Source organism: Epinephelus lanceolatus, chromosome 4 (genome assembly GCF_041903045.1).
Source record: "Epinephelus lanceolatus isolate andai-2023 chromosome 4, ASM4190304v1, whole genome shotgun sequence".
Lineage (NCBI taxonomy): Eukaryota > Metazoa > Chordata > Actinopteri > Perciformes > Serranidae > Epinephelus > Epinephelus lanceolatus.
Window position 1 is genome coordinate 15,448,570 of NC_135737.1, and position 17,514 is coordinate 15,466,083.

Genomic DNA, 17,514 nt, shown 5'->3' on the forward strand with positions numbered 1-17,514 from the left:
TTGGTATTTTTTGAGGGGGTATGACATATTGATTGCAAAGCAAAATACATGCCTAACATCTCTTTTCTTTTTGCGCTCATATGTCCTTGGATCCAAAGAGTACGTGTTTTTCAATACCTGCATTTGTGAAGTGTAGCACTCCTCAGCCAATCTGTTCTACAGAAGCACAAAGATAGGTTCTGAATATTTCTAATGTGGATGTTCTCCATTTGCCTTTATAGAGATCATCTACAGCTGGGTGTTTAATGAGTTCCCGTCGTTTGTTGCCGAAGACAGTCGGCGCTTTATCTCCCAGGACACGGGAAACTTGTACATCTCCAAGGTGCAACCCTCTGACGTAGGCAGCTACATCTGTCTGGTGAAGAACACGGTGACAAATGCAAGGGTCCTGAGCCCCCCGACACCTCTAACGCTGAAAACCGACGGTGAGGCTCTCAGATTTATAGCACCTCTCACACACGATAGGCCCTGATTTGTATAAATGCTCTAGGCAGACAAATGTAATGGATTTCATTGGATAAACCACGCAGAAAATAATGCAGAGTCCTCTCCCTGTTCATTTGCAAGAGTAAATTTTTTTTTTTTTAAAAAAAAAAAAGATCTATTACACAGCTTCCTCCCTCTGAATTTGTTTAGCGATGATGAAAATCTAAAAGCAGATTTTTTATATTCTGCTGGTGCATTTTATTGTTATAATGCATTTTGAGGAAAAAATTTCAGATCAGATAGGTTGATAAAAGTGGGTCGGTCCTCTGCTTTCCACTGAGCTGCATGTTAGTGGAGGGGGTTATGAATTCCATACACACCGTAAATAGATAGTGAGCAATGCTTTAACATTAGTGCGGGGAGCCTTCTTCGCTCACAATGTGCTTTGGTGAAACTGGCCATCAGGGAAATCATTTTCCAGCATAAAATTAACTGAATCAATGGCCCTTGCTGTGGATGGGATTTCGCTCTTTTATACTAGCCTCTCAGGAGCCATGCTGCGGAGCTGTTTGTTGGATTCAGGTGTGGATTTCAACTACAGGCTTTTTACATCTGACTACACAGAGATACGTCCATCACTTCACACAGGTGCCCGTTATTGTCAAGGTTTCAAAGAGCCACTGAGATTACATCCCCTGTGAAGCTGTGAAAGGGCCTCTGTGCCTTGGAACCAGGTTTGTTCCAAATGTTGCAACACAAATTTACCTCTTAAGGATTACATCCCTTCTAGCAAGAATCCTGCTCTGCATTTGCATAACCTTGTATGAAATGGCCCTCAGAGACATACATAATACTTAGCACATAACCGTGCCAAATTGGTTTGTGTCTCTCATTAACTGAGATGCAAAAAATACAGTCAGAAGGGCATGTGGTCAGTCTGCTATCAGCGTTTTAATGTAGTTCATGGTCGGATAAAGAAAATGATTTTTGCTTGTTCGGTTTTCAAGGATGAGGAATCAACTTTGCTGCAATCACATAGTGATGTCTGTCTGTAATGTGGCGATGATACTTGGGCTGAAGGACAGCACTCTCACCTGCGACACAACACAGCCAAATCAAATCTCTACAGCTGTACATCCATTATGCCAAAGAATGCCTTGGCATCTCTTGCCCTGCAAATCTCATGATGTTCAGCAGGCTTCTATATTGTGAATTTGGGTCTAAAATGCCGAAAATTACATTGGCACACCTCGCAGCAGACACCCAAATGTTCCCGTGCTGTGTGCACCCCTCAGTCATTGGAGTCTGACCAATCAGACGCCACAATCTGTGCCTCAGTAAAAGTGAGCGATTATTACACAGTAGACAGTTCAAGCTGGATCTGTGTGCGGCTCACCACTGTCAGCTCCAACCCCGACTCTCTTAATCAAAACAAGCATCTGGGCTCCATTATACCCTGCTGGAAGCCATTGATCGTCAATTCGCAATCCACCTTGAGCAGAGCGGGGCTAAGCACTGAACTCTAATGCACTGTTTTTAAACAGAGATACAGTTCATCTCAGAAACACACCCCCGTTGATTTATCTGCTCGGTGTAAATAGAAGCAAGTGCATAATATTACTGTGGATAGCAGTAATGTAGGAATGGCTCTGAATCAGAGCACATGAAAAGTGTTTGTTTGTTAATGAAAAGGAATGCTGCAGCACAATGACATTGCTGTTTAAAAAAAAAAAAAAGATATTTAACAGGCTATTGCATAGTTTTGTATTATCTTCATTTTTTCCATTCTCAGTCAGTTATAATAATGTTATTTTCATTAAAGGAACATGAGCCTCAGAGAGGGTTTCAGCCAACATAGTGATTTGCCATGCAGCAGTGACCTTCCATGGTTACTCTAGTGTGCATACAGTGCTGTCTGCACCCAGCTGGCCAGCAACGTTATTAGAAAACATTTAATCATAAGGTATGGAGGACAAAACCCATCTGCAAACCATCATAATGCTAACATCCACACAATGTGAAACCTGAGTTTCATTAGACATTTATAATATTGTCAATCCAATTTTTATTCCCAACAAAATTTAAGGTATGTCCATTGTAAGAGTCCAACATCTTTCTGACGTCATATTCACATCCGGTGCCAGATAAAGACATCACTTCTACATACCGTAAAACTTTCCTGATTAAACGCCTAGTCTCTTTTACTCACCCGCTATGGCTACACATTTTGACAAAGACAGGCCTGTCTCAATTAGAAGCCTGGTGTGGTTGCCAAGCAGTTCTTTTATGAAGAAGAAGAAGTTGTTCTTGGGATGTATAAAACACGGTTGTTGCTACCTTAAATTATGGGTCCATTCATTGATTACCCAGTAAGATATTCATATTCCTTCAGTCTATAAAGGCGCTTGCACATGATTGCTGATTTGCCGATGCCGCAGCGCTGGCCGTCGGCTTGACCCAGTGCTGATTTCTCCTCCATCTTGCAGTCAGATCTTCAAATTTTTCCGCACCCTGTCTCTGCCCCTGCCCCCCGCCTGCGTTCTACTGTAAAATCATTGGCTCTACACGGAAAGGTCAGCGTCAAACGGAGTCGAAGTTCAACAAAATTGAACTTTTGGAATTGCGTCAAAACGCCAGTGAGGCCCACAACATGACGCCGAATTCGACAAGTACCCCGACGGCAGCTTCCATAGGAAAACAATAGCACAGCGGGCATCAAGAGATTTTTAATGCCGGTCATGTGCAAGCGCCTTAAGGGTCCTCAGATCAAAAGAATCCAAAGGTTTTTTCATAAAAATTATTCTAAGCTGTGTGAGTATTGTTTTAATAGAATAAGGTGGTGTTGTGTCGGTATGCCGGGTGCCGCAATCCTTGAGTGCCGTAACTCTATCTCTCTCTGATGCGCTGTCTGTTGGAGCTAGATCAGCTGAATGATTCATAATTGATATGTTATCTGAAGCCAAGGAACATTAATACTGGTTAAATTAATAGTTTGATTTTACTCCCAATCTTTGCTGATTAAGTTTTGTGTGAAAGGAATTAAATGTCCCAAATACAGGCCTATTGATTTGAGCGATTTAAGCAAGTAATAGCCCGGGCTATTAATTGAAGTTTTACGGTAAGCTATTTGTAAATGCCAGATCATTGTGAAATTGTTGCTGTTTCTAGTTACATATTTTTGACTGTTAGGAAGAGAGGGCAGCAGTGGTTAGCATTGTCCCCTCACAGCAAGAGGTTTTCGCGTTCGAATCCAGGGTGGGGAAACCGCCCCATGCGGAGCTTGCATCAGCGTGGGCTTTTCCCAGGCTCTCCAGCTTCCTCCCACAGTCAGATCAGGTTAATTGGTGTCTCTAAATTGGCCATAGGTGTGTATGTGAGCATGAATAGTTGTCTGTCTGTGTGTGTTAGCTTTGTGATAGTCTGGCGACCTGTCTAGGGTCTACCCTGCCTCTTGCCCAATGTCAGCTGGGATAGGCCCAAGCTCCCCCACAACCCCCAACAGGATAAGCAGTTACGGAAAATGTATGAATAAATGCAATTGATTATAATAAACTTATTTGACTGCTGTCATTCTCAAGCTGGAAACAGGTCATTGCATACATGGAGTAACACTAGCTAGTGAGTAAATATGACTTTAATTATTTGTTTTCAGTCAACTGTGTGATTTATCCATTTATAACTAAAACTATTCAATTACTGTGTATGTGAATATACCTCATTTATGTAGCAAAAAAAGTAGCCATTGTCTTTACATACAGAGTGCCTCCAGAGATAAGCCTCCAGTTGGACTGCAGTACTTGTGGTGTTATTATTGTCATAAGACATTTTCTCTCTCCACACCGACAGTGATATCAGCGAAACATAATGTTTGCAGGCACATGTTATCTCCATATGGGCATGTTTTCTGCACTGCACTCTAAATTGTTATTGAAGGCCATAGGCCCATAGCCATATTGGATGTCAGCATGATTGTTTACTAACCAACATATTTTCAGCAGTGTAGTCTAAACAACTCATTGTCCTTTACCCTGGATGTACACATTCTGCTATCAAGAAAACACTGGCTTACAGTCGGTATTATTAATACACTAGTGCTGTGGTAAAGAACAGTATAATTGAAATGTTTATCTGGAGTGAAAGGACTATTCTCTTCAACGCTTTGGAAAATTACAATTTCAAAAGGTATTTTGAATGTGTTTATTGAGGACACGCAGCAATTGTAAACATGACATTTCCCGTTACCACCTTAACTCCAAGAAGAGATTGTTCTTAAAAAATCAAGTCATCAAATTAATTATTAAAGGCACATTATCAGAGACCATCTAGTACATTACAACATGTTGTGTAATGTTAATCATGTTCCCTGTCATGGGCAAATTATGATTATGCCCCTGGGCACAGATATGCAAAAGGCCCCTCCATCTCTCCGACACAGCAGGACACACATACTTTGTGGTGGTTTTGCCTCTTTTTATAGTTTTTAATCATCTCTTTGTGATTTTGTGTGTCCTTGATGTAATTTCATGTCTTTTTAGGCATTTTTTTCACTCTTTGTGTTTGGTTTGCCCATTTTTGTACATATTTTGTGCTCTTTTTGTGATTATTTTGGTTCTTTTACTGGTTGGTAATTTGAGTGACATTTTCCAGATGAAGCCACAGGAGCCCCAGATAATTTTGGCCCCCGGGCCTGTGCTCGGCAGGCTAGTTTGGTAATCCATCCATGTTCCCAGTATAAAACATGGCTGTATTGCTACTGCAGTGTAGATGGTAAGATCAATGCCTGTAGGGCAACTTCCTCAATGAGCACAACAGTAGGGGTGTGACAATCCAATTACAATTAGGGAGACTATAGCTGCAGGAATAGGCTGGGCCAATTCAACTGTGTGGAAATGGAGAATTTAAGAGGGAGTTATTATTAAACTATTACAATTCCACTACTGCGTGGAAAAATCTGATTTATGATTATTTAAGTTTTTATATATTTTAGCATAAGTGTGAAATTGTAAATGTATACAAACCTACAAAATCTCTTTTTGAACTTTTCTTAACAAGGATTCAAAAGTTATCCTGTGTATTGCTGGATCAGGGAGCTAATAAAATCCTTTTCCAATGTAATAAGCGTGGAGTTCCACTAAATTTCAGGATAGACATTTCACTTTAAAATTGGTTCACAGAGGAACAAAGCACAACAGAAAAATGTAATTTTCATGTGATTAATAAATGAAACAGGAACATAAAATATAAAGCTATACTACAAATGAAGGCTGTTAATGTTTTAGCACATCGAGCCAAGACATTATTTCTTTCAATTCCATCAGGTCCAGCCACTGAGACTGAATATGATATTGAATATACTATGGCATGAGCCAGTGAAATATTGCAAATTCATTATATGTGAAGGGCTGCTTTGGAGCTATAAATGTTGAGAATGAGATTGAAATTGAAAAGTTCTTTGGAACAAATATCATAAAACTCCTTTTCCATACATAGTGGGCCACAATTCAGTAACCTCAGTCCTTCTTTGGAGCATTCATTTCATCACATAAAAAGTGTCAGGTACACGTAGGAGGTGTAATGGTTTCTCAAATGTCACGCCGGTCATTTGTCTTACTGATCATGTGTGTTACAGCACGCATGGAGCAGCACTGCATATGGTCTGATGTGTTTAGCTGTAAATTCAGGAAGGTGCTGGGGTTAGCACCGTGTCCATCAGCAGTGCTCACATGTAATCATACTGTGTACATTTAACTTCTGTAAAGACTAAGATGCTCATGTAATATTCATATTGCAAACTCCTATTTAACAAGACCAATAATAGTAATTAGATCCCAGGCGAAGGTGTTTTCCTTTGTTACTTTAAATTTGCTCAATGCCATCTGACATATCTCTCTGGCAAATGGATATAAATGGGCGCCTTAACATACAGATGAATAAACAAAGAAGGCATGTCCTCTGGCTATGACTTAGAGCTGAGGTGTTAGTCAGAGTGGCACTTAGCAAGACTGATAACACGTTATCACTTGTGTCCTTCACAATGTGTTTGGGAATTGTAAAGTGGCTTACTAATTCCTGAGGACAATACACTACGTTCTGTGTTGTCACTGGAGAATATTTGTTGGTACATCATCCTAATGGTTTGCCCTTATGATACAACTGCTCCTGAGCTTTTCTACCATTTCTTATTCAGTAGACTTCAATAGGTCATGCCTAGATGGGAATGAATATTTTTGTGTACACTCTTGTTTGTGCTGGCTTGTGACTGCTAAGTCAGCAGCAGAACATAGCATGGCTAGGTGCATTAGCTTCATCTTTTAGACTTTCAATGGTGGTTTCTGAGCTGGATGGTATGTCAGAGTCTCATGCTCAGAAAGTTACAAAATGATCAATTGTGGCTCATAATGTCCATACAGTTGGAAAAATAATACAGCTAATTGGCTAATATTTTTCAATAGTGTCTTTTTCAAATGTTGGCTAACTAGTTCACCTCACCATTATGGATATGTGACACATAGTGATTTAGCGTTAGCTAGCTCATGTTTGCACAAGGATTCATGGGTTAGGCTCTTAGTAATGTTGCAACTGTAAATTAAATGTGTTCTTTTTTTATGAATAGGTCCATTTATCTTCGCAAATAATATATTGGATTCATATTAATGTGTGCTTTCAATTATTTAATTTTTGAAAAAAAAAAAAGCAACTTATGAAACAATAGCTTGGCAGGTCCATTGTAGTAACTCTTAGGACCCCCAAGGGGTTGTGGACCCTCTGCTGAAGACTTAAGGTTTAGAGCATTCTGATACAAAAATCTTAAATCAGGGGTTTTCATGTCTTAAAAAATGGCTTACTGTTTTTATGACACTTAACACTTTACAAAACCAATATCAGTTGACAGTGATATATTCTGCTGGGGTACAGTAACACCACATGGACAACCTACATGTAGAGCTGTGGTACACCTTACTATTAGAACTGTATGCAATAATAATGACAATTTATGAAGTCTATGTATAGTTATGATTACATTGCTGATGATTGTTTTGGGCCGCAGTGTGTGGTTGCCTGTCTTAGTGTACTATTTTTTTCTTTATATTTTTAACAATATATTGCTAGCCTAGCATGTCTGCTTTTTCCTACTGACTTTAAGTACATAAAACTGATCCCATTATCTTAAAATAAAAGTAATATAAATATCTTAAAATACATACCATGTGTTATTCTTAACTAATCCTGTATATGAATTATCCCCATGCTTTATTCCTATTTATCTCTATCTATCTATTTATAGATAGATAGATAGATAGATACATAAATAAGTCTGTATTTGATCTAAACCAGTACGAAAAAACTTAAAGACTCTCTGAAGTAAAGATGCATAGTTGAAAGATATGCCAGATGGTGTGCATAATGTGAAGTCCCACACTTGTAAACTGCGCGATTCAATGTTCCATGTGTCTCTTGAGAGGCCTTTACATCAGAAATCCTCCAGGAAATTTAGATTTGCTGCTTCATTTTTTTCTTCAGTAGTTGCTAACATACTCATAAAACAGGTACCAGGCCAATAGGAAGAGAGCCTCCCTATTATTTCTAAAATCACTATGCCCAGGCTCTGTGTAGCACACTGCAAGAAAAGGAGATGATGGGAAATGTGGAGAGTAAGTAGTGGTTTCAATCTGCTTGGTTCTAATGTCTGCAATTTCTCTTTCTTAACCTTTTCCAGGTGTCATGGGTGAATATGAGCCCAAAATTGAGGTGCATTTCCCTACATCTCTCCTGGCTGCCAAAGGAGTCACAGTCAGGCTGGAGTGCTTTGCTCTGGGGAAGTAAGTAAACAAGGACATATTGCACAAATATAGGTAGCTGTTTATTACAGTAGCATCATATTAATCAGGAACAGTAAACTACAGCCTATCACTGCTCTGTTGCTAAGAGATCCTTTAGATTACACTCCTTGTGTTTTTCTCTCTTCTTTAAATTACATTATTCCATTACCTGAAAAGGGAACCAGGCATATCTTGTCTTCAGGCGGGATGTTAAGTGAGTGTAGAGAAGTGCAGCATCGTAGCTCGGCTGTTAGATGGCATGTTAGTGCATGGGGGGAAGACTGAATAGGGAATTCAGCCCTAGGGACCCATGTGTTCTCATAATTGAGAGCCCTAATGTATCTGTGTTTCCTGGGTGCTTTCAGGGTCTGTTATGAATGTAGAAAGCCAAGGTTATGTGTATGGAAAAAATGAAATTGGTAATAGTTGTCTGCCAGGAGGGAAAACACACTTTTGTCCACAGAGACTTCAATCCAAACCACTTACCACGGTTACTAAAGTTAGCATTCTGGCTTCATGGTTTCCACGACCATTGCCTATTTAAATTCAAATATATAGTATGTATTATTTCTTTAGTTTTTCATTCAAATAAAAAAAGAAAACTGGAAACCCTTTCAAACTGTTGTTCTCCAAAGCAAGGTTGAAGTGGTGTCTGACATTACAAGAAATAATTTTCATTGTACAACATAATCTTTTATCATCCCTACTCCATTTTGTTTATAATTATTCAGCCTGAATTATTCATTGCTGACTTCTATCTTAAGTGCAAACAGTCTCTAATCTACAGATGACTAAGGACCTCATAATTGTTTTCCTTGATTTCAATTAATTATCCACATTATGGTAAGTCATTTCCTAAATATATAGACACTGCATTATAATCTTGCACCCTTTAGTTTTTCCTGTCAAGCTAAGCAGGAGTTTTGGGATGCTTGTAGAACAGCCAAACAGTGTAAGTTTTTGCTCTGTGCTTCCCTCAATGAGGTAATTTGTGCGTGATGGCTTTCAGTCAGACAGTGATGCCAGTGACTTACCCTTTTACATAGAGATGAATGATTTATCAATGCACCCTATTAAGAAATGCCAGTCTTTATATAGCACTGAAAATGAAGTTAAAATGGGTTTTGTTCTGCTGTTGATCAATATTTATGATGGCACCACTAGCAAAGACGGGGCAGAAAAGCTCTTTGTGTGTGAATGCCAAGGCACCTTGATATGATTGTCTGTTGTGATATTTACCAGTGACAGTACTTTATAGGCCACAGTCAAGGGCAAAGAGAACAATGAGACAATGAAAGTGAATTAGAGAGCAATAAAAATAGTCCAATGGTTTTGCATTCTAGTCACCTTATAATGTTGTAATATCTGCAGCTCGTCTTACAAACTACTGGACCAATCAGCCTAATATTTTGTGGCCACATTTGTGACTGTGCTCAGGTACCTCTAGTTGATGCAGTGATTCACAAAAAATATTTTATACCATTATTGACTGCTGACTCCTCATTCCTCTTAACTGGCCAGTAGGGGCTGCAAGGTTTCCAGAAATTGTCTCGGCTAAAACCAGCAAACCATACCCTGTTACAGGCCATATTTTGGCCTTCGTCATGGCTCAAATATTTACATTTATAGAAATGTTTGGTCACATTTTAAACTGTAGTGTCTGCAGATTGATTACATACCTGATATATTATGATCCATTAAAGGAACAGTGCACCCAAAAATGAAAATTCAGCCATTATCTACTCACCCGCCGATGGAGGCTCAGGTGAAGTTTTAGAGTCCTCACATCACTTGTGGAGATCCAAGGGGAGAGGGGGTAGCAACACAACTCCACCTAATGGAGGCTTATGGCGCCCCAGATTCAAACGTCCAAAAACACATAATTGAAACCACAAAATATCTCCATACTGCTCATCCGTACACGCGCACATGTGAGCGCGGTGCACAGAGAAGCAGTTAGAGCTACAGGCTACAATGAGGCTAAAAGAGTTCAAATGACGTTTTTCCAAACAACTTTTTATGGCGGGGCTTCAGGACACTTAGATCACTACTAAGTCAATTATTTTTGTTATCTTTGCCACTATCTTCACTAGGGTTGGATATCGCCAGAGGACCCACGATATATTATCATGATACTAAGGTCACAATACAATATTACTGCAATATTGCTATATGCTTAGTATTGCGATACAATATATTTTTTTACTTTTTTCCCAACTGCCTGAGCGTAAGGTTAGCCCTTATGTGTGTAGCATTCCCAGAGTATTTTATTCTCATATGACACTGCTTGCAAATCGCATGTGTCATACAAGTCCTTCTTGCACTCTATGTTAAAAAAAATCCCAAATAAGTCCAGATGTTTGATTTAAATGCCAACAGAGCATTTCTGATTTCTCTCTCTGGTGCCTCCATCTTTGTTTCGATGAACTTCCTGCCAAATGCCACTGGCTGAGATCTCACCAGAATAAAAAACTCTCTGCACCATCTAGTATTAAAAGTAAAAAGCAATTGATATTATTATTCTAGTACCAAACTTTGTATTAACATGTGTATTTGGAAAAATTAATAATGTATAATAAATGATTGATACTTGGCATCCATTCACTGATACAGTATTACCACGCAAAATATTGTTTTTTTAATATTTTTTTCCCAACCCTTAATCTTGACAGTGAGGGAGCCAAGAGGGACAATTGACCTATGGCTAAGCCACGCCCCCCTCCACTCACTTGGACAAAATATCAACATTCAGTGACCGGCGCTATGGCAGGTGTCACAGTACACGGCATTTTGCAGGAGGCAATTGATGATTTTTGGAGACATAACAATCAGATGTCATTAAGAAGTAACCAAAAGGGCCTAAACCACCCATTGGAGGGATAGATTAATCATTTAATTGTTGAGAAGGTCAATGAAAAGCTTAAATTACAAGCCAAAATTTACAGGTCCCAGTGTAAGCGTGATAAACCGCATCTTGTTGCTGTCACCATCAAAGACAACCAGTTAAAGTGCCACTGAAGTTAAGGTTTTTGGCTCAGAATATGAGAGAAGAATAACGGCCTTTTTACCATCTTTACCAAGAGTGTCTCTCCGTTAGTTTGGTGCTACAGTATTTACACTGACTCATTCAGCATAATATTTGCCAACCTTTGTTATCTCTGCCATTACAGATAAGTTAATGAAGCTAAACTCCAGAAGTTAACGTTAGCTTAACTAAATTAGAGCCCCTTGGACAACAGCTAACAATCTACAAAAACTAGAACAAAATAGGCTAATGAACTCCCAGCAAACAAGGTGACATGATGAACAACACAGCTAGGAGCTAACATTAGGCTAACTTTAGCTAACGTTAGCTAGAGATGTTAAAGATAACTTTATATTTCTTTCCAGCAAAGTGACAATATGTTGCCTCAAACACAATGTTGACTTACCTTAGAACAGATGTAGACATCATTGTTAATCTTATTCACGCTGAGTTGATGTTGTGGTCTAACGTTACCACACAACTGTATCCAAGGATTGGATACGGTTGAGATGTGGTTTAGGAAAGGGTAAAAAATACACCTCGTCACCCAGCCTCTCAGGAAACCTTGTGTCGGAGTTGCATGTACCCCATGCACACCATTTGACCATTTTTAAACTTTAAATCTCAGAAAAAGCTCATACAACCGAACAAAACTGACTTTCCGTAATGCATTTCATAAACGACCAGGCAGGGAATGTCCGAGTGTATGAGAATGGCTATAAGCACTTTGATTGGCTCATTGCGTTTGAGGGCGGGGCTTAGCCATAGGTCAATTCCATAGGGTGAAGCTGCATTGTGTTCTGGCTGCCATTGCCAACACTGTTTTGTTCTGTCCGACATACAGCATCATACCACATCAGGAGGTTTCAGAAGTGGAGCATTTTACCTGCTTGATTTTGTAGATTTTGTTCATTCGGTAATTTTTCCTTGGTGTTTGTGCTTCTGACCTAAGTAAATTTGAGTAAGTAGGTTACTTAGTTGTAAATGGTTTCCTTTTTTTTGTCTATTTTAATTGTGTTTATCATCCTTCTCTGTTGCACTGTAGCCTACAGACAAAGTTAACAGTGTTAAAAGTCCAGTTATACACAACATGGGTCACAGATCTCTGGCTATGTTTTAGTCATTAAAAATACATACATAATTATGTTGTATGTATGTTTCACATACAGTGCCTATTAGCAGGAGAACTTCATTTGCTCTGTGCAACACACTGTGGCTCTGTCAAAGATAGACGAGGCACATATTTTTATAGCTTTGGGGATTTTCTGATTGGGCTGCACCGTGTTAGCTGGAATTACAAGAATAGTCTTGAGGGGTCGCAATCAGCCCAGGCACTTGGCCACCCAGCAGAGATCTAGTTAATAATTATGGATTTTTTTTAACCTTTATGTCTTTGGAAATGGATTCTCTGTACAAACATTGTTTACTATTGTGGAGCATCATTGTGCTTCTAGTGTTTCAAATTACTTCATATACATAATAAGATCAATAAAATTAATTACAACTTTTGCTTGAAAGGGGCAGCATTAGCACTCTCCTAATAGGCTTACCACATCTTTTATGAGTTTGTTATATAATACTGTATGTGGTGTTCACAAACATGTCTGTTCTGCTTCCTTATAATAATAATAATAATAATAATAATAATTAATTATATTTGAAGGCGCCTTTCTTGGCACTCAAGGACACCGTACAGATACACAAAATGACATTAAAAAAAAAAAAAAAAGCCTGCCAGTGTAATAAAGTTATCATCCAGCCAGTGTTTTAAATCAAAGATGATCAGGATAGTCACCATGAATGATATAGCCATTTATAGATGATGGTGTTCTACATATAGATTTTCAAACTACACAAATTCAATTTAAAACTCTGCTCTGTTTCACAAGAAACTGTGGAAAGTGCAGTGCTGTTAGCTGCATTCATTTCAAGGGGTACTGGAGTATGTAGCTCAAAAGGCCTTGTACATTTGATGGGTTACACATTCTCCCACTCATTTCCACTTTAAATATAATATGTGGCATGTGGTGGATGCTTTCATCCAAATTGCCTCAAGAGTAGTGGATATACTTTTAGTTTCAGTGACCCCAGAGGGAATCAAGCTCTTGAAACCCTTGCAGTTAGGTTCCTCATTGAGCTGTACAGGACCGCACATTGTCAGCAGCAAGAGAAAGTGCCTCTCAATGGCAACACATTTTATACTCTTGGTACAATGTTTTTGAAACACAGTTGTGTTTTGGTCAGATCATACAGGTAAAATGTGGCTTTGTGCTCCTCCTGAAAAAGTAGTTTAGAATTTGCTACAGGGGCCAAAGAAATAAGAGCTTAGCACTGAGCTAAATGTTGGAATAATATCTAGATCTTAATGATCTGAAGCAAGCCAATTCTCCACTATATTTCGGTTATTAGATTTAATTTTCAACCTTTATTACAGAACAAGTCCAGATGAGGGCACAGCAATTGTGTGGACTGCTAATTAAGATGTAATCTACGGAGCTTGCCTATGGGCACGTTCTTAAATTGAAAACTGTAACACCTTACATAAACTCCAATGTGTAACACGTTCACAGTGTTAGGGTAAGAAATACCTAGTTTGTACACTGATAAAATTGACATGACCTCAGTTTCAGAGTTCAGGAGTTAATACCAACAGTTTCATACAGAAGAGACCGACAGACAGTTCCTCGTTTCTAAACGGAGTGAGTCTATTCCCACCTCGCCGCCCCCAGTCTTGTGAACACGTACAGGCCCAGTGCTCATTATTCAGCCTCCAAAGAGAAATCCTGCCACAGACTCAGGAAGACTCACCCTCGTGTTCCAGCCCCTCAAGGTCTCTATAGATTTGCTGTGTTCTCTGGCTAGTTGAGAGTTTATTTGGAGCAAAGGTCTATAGCAAAAATCTCCATCAATAACACATAGGGAACGGCTTCATACCAACTGCATGTCATATTCATGAGTACTGACTCAATCTCTTTGTCTATTGTTAGCACTTTGTTTATGTTGTTCTTACACCCCACAGGGGCATTGAAATGAAAATGTCAAGTGCTAACAAATGGAACCACATTATACCACAGATATTTGATTTTACCTCAGGCCACAGATTTCACCCCTTGTAACCATACTGTATAGGAGATATTTGTTGTTGAGTCACCACACTATTAAAACATATAGCTGTCTGTACTGCAGATGGGGAGATACTGGTGATGACAGTGACTTATGATAGTCTTCTCTCAAATGTTGACATTGTACATTTCACGTGTCACATCACGTGTCATATCAACATATCTACCTTACAACAAGTGAGGTAGTAGATAAGCTGACTTTGTCATCAGGGTGGCAGGGTTGGTATATTATGTGACACCAAGACGAGACAAATGCAGCTGCAGACAACTGCTGACCACTGAGACCAACTGGTTGTTCTTCAGCAAGACATCCCAACATTTCCAGCATGATTGTGCAAGTAAAACTGTGTGTTTTTAGTAAGGCATCAGCATCATTTCCCACTATGATTGTGTTATCAGAAGCTGTGTTTTTTAGCAACACATTATCCCTATTTCCAGCGGCGATTATGCCACCAAGATTGGGTGTGGGTCCGCTAAAATTCTAAATTCTAAAATTCGGCACTTGTGAGTCAGTATATCCCCCCATGGAGTCCAGACACTGGTGGTGATGGCTGCTGTTTGCTGAGGCTGCTGAGGTGGATGAGGCTGATGAATCCCTAAAGACTGGGTGGTGATGGGGAGGCGAAGGGCGCGCAGGACTACAGCAAGAAAGAACTACGGCAGAGAAAGGACCATATTTCAAATGAGGAGCAGCACGATATATCCCCCCATGGAGTCCAGACTCTGGTGGTGGCTGCTGATTGCTGAGGCGGCTGATGCTGATGTAAGGACTAGGTGGTGATGGGGAGGTGACTGCAGCAAGAAAGAACTATGGCAGAGAAAGAACCATATTTAGATTGAGGTGCATTGAGATGATAGGCTGACAGAGAAGGTGTGTCACTGTGCTATTGGTTGATTGTGAATCAGCTGATGACTCAACTGACCTACCCAGAAAATGTCACCTAGAGGTAGTGAGTGAGCATACGTGCAAGGAGTGAGTGGCAGGGTGAGAGAGAACCTTAGAGCCTGAGCATGAAAAGTATTGTCTTCCTTTATATGCTTTTAGCAAGACATCAGCAGCATTTCGCGGGCCTCATTTGTGGCAACAAAAGTGGGATTAACTGGAATGCATGAAACATAAATATCAGTTGGAGTGACAGTATTGTGGCCTATGAATATGGCGTTACACATCACCATAGTATGTTGTATTAAGAGACTATCATGTTTTTCTAGATTTTACATGGAGATCTAAGCAATTTATATTTTTCAAACTATGGATCATGACATTATTTTTTCTTGATCGAACCTTGTCCTCAAATTCATGTGCAGGAAATCTGCAGCTCTTATAACTGCAGTCCGTGTGAAACTACTGTATGTTATTCAGTATGCTGCCTCAGAGTCTCGGTGATGTGAGGAGACCTAAATGCACGCTGTAAGGAAATGAGTTCGCTGTTGGAAAATTCAAAGCAAAAGAAAATGTTGAAACCAATATCCTACAAAGAAAATATGTGACACAAAACTCCTGTCCAAAATGAAAGAAACTCTTTGTGAAGAAATGCGTTGCTTAATGCAAAATATGCTCTGAATCCTAATTTGAGTCCACTGCAGCCAAGAGCACTTCAATGTCCTTGTGAATTTAGAACAGCTAAAAAAGCTCAGGGATGTAACATTTCCATCTTGGCTAAATGATTGATGGGTTCACTGGAGGTTTGTATGGTGTCACATTTCCATCTTTCAGACACCTGTCAAATCTAGTTGTCATACAAGCGCACTGCTGATACTGAGCGTATAGTCAGGCATTCTCACTCTCTGCATGTGCAAGTCATCTATCAAATGGATCTATAGGGCAATCCATGAATAAACAGGGATAGAGGACACTGCTTGAACACTAATCATACAAATCTTTTAGGCTGTTATTAGGCTGAATCGAATATTATCTCTGTCAATCTGAAACCCAGGCTGTAATGTGTCGTTTGGTACAGTAAATTTATCATGAGTGGCCGAAAGGTCAGAGATTCACATGTAGAGCAGAGCCAATATTAAATACTCATCATGGTATGTCAATACGTCATTATGAATGAAGGACTTATGGAGGCTGTAGGTCATTGCCAGTGTTTGTTACACTTAGATGTTGTTTTAAAATATCTATTAACGGGACAAAAAAAAAAATCATTATTCATTCATTCAATTAATCATACAGTCAAGAAAAAAAGTAGTAACACCTACAACAATTTCCACAAGCTCACTGACATTACATTAAGTTAGCTTTAAGCAGTTGAGTTGAACCTTTAAGAGTTCACTCATGCAATAAAAGAAAGATACTTAACATTGTAAAAGGTTTTTATTTTTTATGGGCTCAAAGCAGAGAAAAGAAAATCTGTCAGGGTCATCTTTTTAAAATTGTATCCAGTTGAAAGGGCATAGAAATACCTGTATTAATTTTATGTATCATTACATTGTCATCATATGAATATATACTTCTTGATGGTTGTGCTCTTATTTTCTAATTTTCTCAGAAAACAAAATTATTATCAGCAGTGAATTGTGCCACAGCAGCTCACACTACACACCTATACTGTGTGTAAATACAGCTTGTTCTTATGTTACACTGTACTGTTGAGTATATAATCCCGCTCCTCTCTCCTCGCAGTCCAGTGCCAACAATCACATGGAGGAAGATAAATGGCAACATCCCCAAAAAAGCAAGACTTCGGAAGTCCCAGGCCGTGCTGGAAATTCCCAACATTCAGCTGGAGGACTCAGGAACTTACGAATGCAAGGCAGAGAATCCGAGAGGAGGCACTGCTTTCAAAGGACATCTGCAGGTCTACAGTGAGTCTGAGTGTGCATTGATTCTGTATTAATTTGTTGGTCTTTAACTTTTCTCTTCAGCTGTCTCACATTATAGAAGAGGACATGTGGTGATGTGTTGTACTCCAGCAAATCACAATAACACAAATCACAATAACAATGTTATTGTGATATCTACAAAATGTAAAATGATGGGATTAATATTAATAATAATTCTATCAGTCAAATTTATCTTAAATTTTGTTTTGTCTGTTTTCACTCTTTTTTGGTAAATGAATTATGGCGCACTCAAAATTTGAGTGTAGGGAGGTACTGAATTATTTACACAATA

General features: G+C 39.2%; 1 protein-coding gene across 4 annotated transcripts in view; it reads left to right on the top strand.

Moving 5' to 3' along the window:
• The window catches only part of cntn5 (contactin 5), a 150,054-nt gene that overhangs the window by 90,680 nt on the left and 41,860 nt on the right, over positions 1-17,514 (top strand). For all 4 annotated transcript variants that reach the window (XM_078166940.1, XM_078166942.1, XM_078166941.1 and 1 more), the window contains exons 7-9: positions 222-425; positions 8,144-8,246; positions 17,023-17,204. In XM_078166940.1, coding sequence (XP_078023066.1) covers positions 222-425; positions 8,144-8,246; positions 17,023-17,204 — 489 coding nt within the window. The remainder of the gene's footprint in view (positions 1-221; positions 426-8,143; positions 8,247-17,022; positions 17,205-17,514) is intronic.